This window comes from Chiloscyllium punctatum, unplaced genomic scaffold, assembly GCF_047496795.1.
Source record: "Chiloscyllium punctatum isolate Juve2018m unplaced genomic scaffold, sChiPun1.3 scaffold_642, whole genome shotgun sequence".
In the NCBI taxonomy this organism is placed as follows: Eukaryota; Metazoa; Chordata; class Chondrichthyes; order Orectolobiformes; family Hemiscylliidae; genus Chiloscyllium; species Chiloscyllium punctatum.
This window is the reverse complement of record NW_027310376.1, coordinates 60,980-64,034: the sequence shown is the minus strand read 5'-3', so window position 1 is coordinate 64,034 and position 3,055 is coordinate 60,980. Positions and strand designations below refer to the sequence as shown.

The 3,055-nt window shown below is 59.3% G+C and overlaps 1 protein-coding gene across 1 annotated transcript in view; it reads right to left on the bottom strand.

Annotated features, from left to right (window-relative positions):
- Nucleotides 1-2,896: 2,896 nt before the first annotated feature.
- Nucleotides 2,897-3,055, bottom strand: part of LOC140473568 (tumor necrosis factor receptor superfamily member 14-like) — a 45,235-nt gene continuing 45,076 nt past the window's right edge. Inside the window, exon 4 of the mRNA XM_072567619.1 lies at nucleotides 2,897-2,910. Within this exon, the coding sequence (XP_072423720.1) occupies nucleotides 2,897-2,910 (14 nt within the window). The remainder of the gene's footprint in view (nucleotides 2,911-3,055) is intronic.

Here is a 3,055-nt window from a genome sequence, read left to right as displayed (position 1 = left end):
CCCTCCTTGGCTCTAACAAGCCATGAGGTTCACATTCTTAAAAACATCATTATTCTCCAACTTGTATCCTTATCACAAAGTCTGCAACAAATGTCTCCAGACCCTAGAGGTGTTATTTTTCTCTCCCTGTAGTCTTATCAGTCAAAGACTTATTCTTCTCTGTGCTGTAGCAGATGTCTCTGTATCAATCTGTAGCAGATGTCTCTCGAGTCGTTTCCCTGTCTTGCAGCCTTTATCAGTCAAGGACTCATCCTTCCCTGCCTGTGTTAATGGTTTCATCAATCAAGGGCCTGTTTGTTTTTACTCTGCTCACAAATTGTCAGCATTCTGCACAATTTAAACTATTCTACTTTTTGAGTATACAAAATGTTTTTAGAAAAGAAACAAAAGTTTTGTCTTTTATTATAGATCAGTCTGTGGTCCAGGCACATCTTAAAGTTTAAACCGAAATTACCTCTCTCGCTGCCCGAAGTGCGTTCACTTGAACGTTAGTTGCTGACGCCTCCTTGTGCGAGCTTTCGAACGCGTCCGACGCCGACGAGCGAGGAATTGAGGGCAATTGAGGGCGCTGTCTGCTCGGAAAACCTCATCTGATTCGCCCCAAGGAGAGAGAGAGAGAGAGAGCGGACCGTCGTGACATTTTCGCGGCCGGTTTAGCGGCTCGTCGGGAGGTTGAACGGCCGCCCCCCCCATTCCCCCCGCCTCGGGTCGGGACGTTACCTCTGGAGGGCCTGAGCGGGTGGCGAGGATGAGGGGCCAGGCCTAGGGCGGGGGGGGGTGGGTTCCACATGGCGGACGATGACCAGGAGGACTGGTACCGGTGCAGGCGGTGGGAGGAGTGCAGCTCGCTGGAGGACGAGGAGGAGGAAGGGGAAGAGGCGACGGCGGCGGCCGGGCCCAGGAGGGGCCCCCGGCCCTGGGGGGGGAGGAGCCTCCAGGCGCGCTGGGAGGACGAGGAGCTCGGCGCGGGAGACTCCACGGGCTCGGGGAGCGGGACGGGCCAAGGTAACCGGCTGGGGAGGGGAGGGGGGAATCGATATCCTGTCCCTGGGGGGACGGTGTAGAGGGAGCTTTACTCTGTATCTAACCCCCCCTGTCCCTGGGGGGACGGTGTAGAGGGAGCTTTACTCTGTATCTAACCCCCCCTGTCCCTGGGGGGACGGTGTAGAGGGAGCTTTACTCTGTATCTAACCCCCCCTGTCCCTGGGAGTGGGGGGGACGGTGTAGAGGGAGCTTTACTCTGTATCTAACCCCCTGTCCCTGGGAGTGGGGGGGACGGTGTAGAGGGAGCTTTACTCTGTATCTAACACCCTGTCCCTGGGAGTGGGGGGGACGGTGTAGAGGGAGCTTTACTCTGTATCTAACCCCCTGTCCCTGGGAGTGGGGGGACGGTGTAGAGGGAGCTTTACTCTGTATCTAACCCCCCTGTCCCTGGGAGTGGGGGGGACGGTGTAGAGGGAGCTTTACTCTGTATCTAACCCCCTGTCCCTGGGAGTGGGGGGACGGTGTAGAGGGAGCTTTACTCTGTATCTAACCCACCTGTCCCTGGGAGTGGGGGGACGGTGTAGAGGGAGCATTACTCTGTATCTAACCCCCTGTCCCTAGGGGGACGGTGTAGAGGGAGCTTTACTCTGTATATGACCCCCCCTGTCCCTGGGAGTGGGGGGGACGGTGTAGAGGGAGCTTTACTCTGTATCTAACCCCCCTGTCCCTGGGGGGACGGTGTAGAGGGAGCTTTACTCTGTATCTAACCCCCCCTGTCCCTGGGAGTGGGGGGGACGGTGTAGAGGGAGCTTTACTCTGTATCTAACCCCCTGTCCCTGGGAGTGGGGGGGACGGTGTAGAGGGAGCTTTACTCTGTATCTAACCCCCTGTCCCTGGGAGTGGGGGGGACGGTGTAGAGGGAGCTTTACTCTGTATCTAACCCCCTGTCCCTGGGAGTGGGGGGACGGTGTAGAGGGAGCTTTAGTCTGTATCTAACCCCCCTGTCCCTGGGAGTGGGGGGACGGTGTAGAGGGAGCTTTACTCTGTATCTAACCCCCTGTCCCTAGGGGGACGGTGTAGAGGGAGCTTTACTCTGTATATGACCCCCCCTGTCCCTGGGAGTGGGGGGGACGGTGTAGAGGGAGCTTTACTCTGTATCTAACCCCCCTGTCCCTGGGAGTGGGGGGGACGGTGTAGAGGGAGCTTTACTCTGTATCTAACCCCCTGTCCCTGGGAGTGGGGGGACGGTGTAGAGGGAGCTTTACTCTGTATCTAACCCCCCTGTCCCTGGGAGTGGGGGGACGGTGTAGAGGGAGCTTTACTCTGTATCTAACCCCCCTGTCCCTGGGAGTGGGGGGGACGGTTGTAGAGGAAGCTTTACTCTGTATCTAACCCCCTGTCCCTGGGAGTGGGGGGACGGTGTAGAGGGAGCTTTACTCTGAATCTAACCCCCTGTCCCTGGGAGTGGGGGGGGGGGACGGTGTAGAGGGAGCTTTCCTCTGCCTCTACCCTGGGAGTGTTGCACAGGCGGACGGTGCTGACTGCTCGACTCCCCGTGTCTGTCTTCATCCCTTGAGCTTCCCGGCCGTGGGCTCCAGGACGGGGGAAGCTCCTGGTCTGTTCCGTGTCTCGTACTGACCCTGTGCCCCCCCTCTCTCCCACCCCACCCACCCCCCCCCCCCCCCCCCCCCCTGCGCAGGGACGTGCTGGCGGCTGCTCTGCGGCAGACCGTGGAAGAAGATGGCGATCGGATCGCTCACCATCGCTGCCGTGTGCGCCATCGTCTCTGTGATCCTCTACAGCGAGGGTGAGTCCGACTTCACGCGGCCCGCCTGCGCTCGGTCGAAGCAGTGACCCCCCCCCCCCCCCCCCCCCCCCCCCAGGGGGAGGGGAAAACCAGCGAGCGCCTGTCTCAGAGGGCAAAACCTCCCCCGAGGTAGCGCAGAAGGAGGCAGGGACTCAGACAGTGCGTGGGAGAGAGAGAGAGAGAGTGTGTAACCGGGACAGAGAGGGAGAGTGAGTGAGGGAACAGGACACAGAGAGAGAGAGAGAGAGAGAGAGAGTGTGTAAC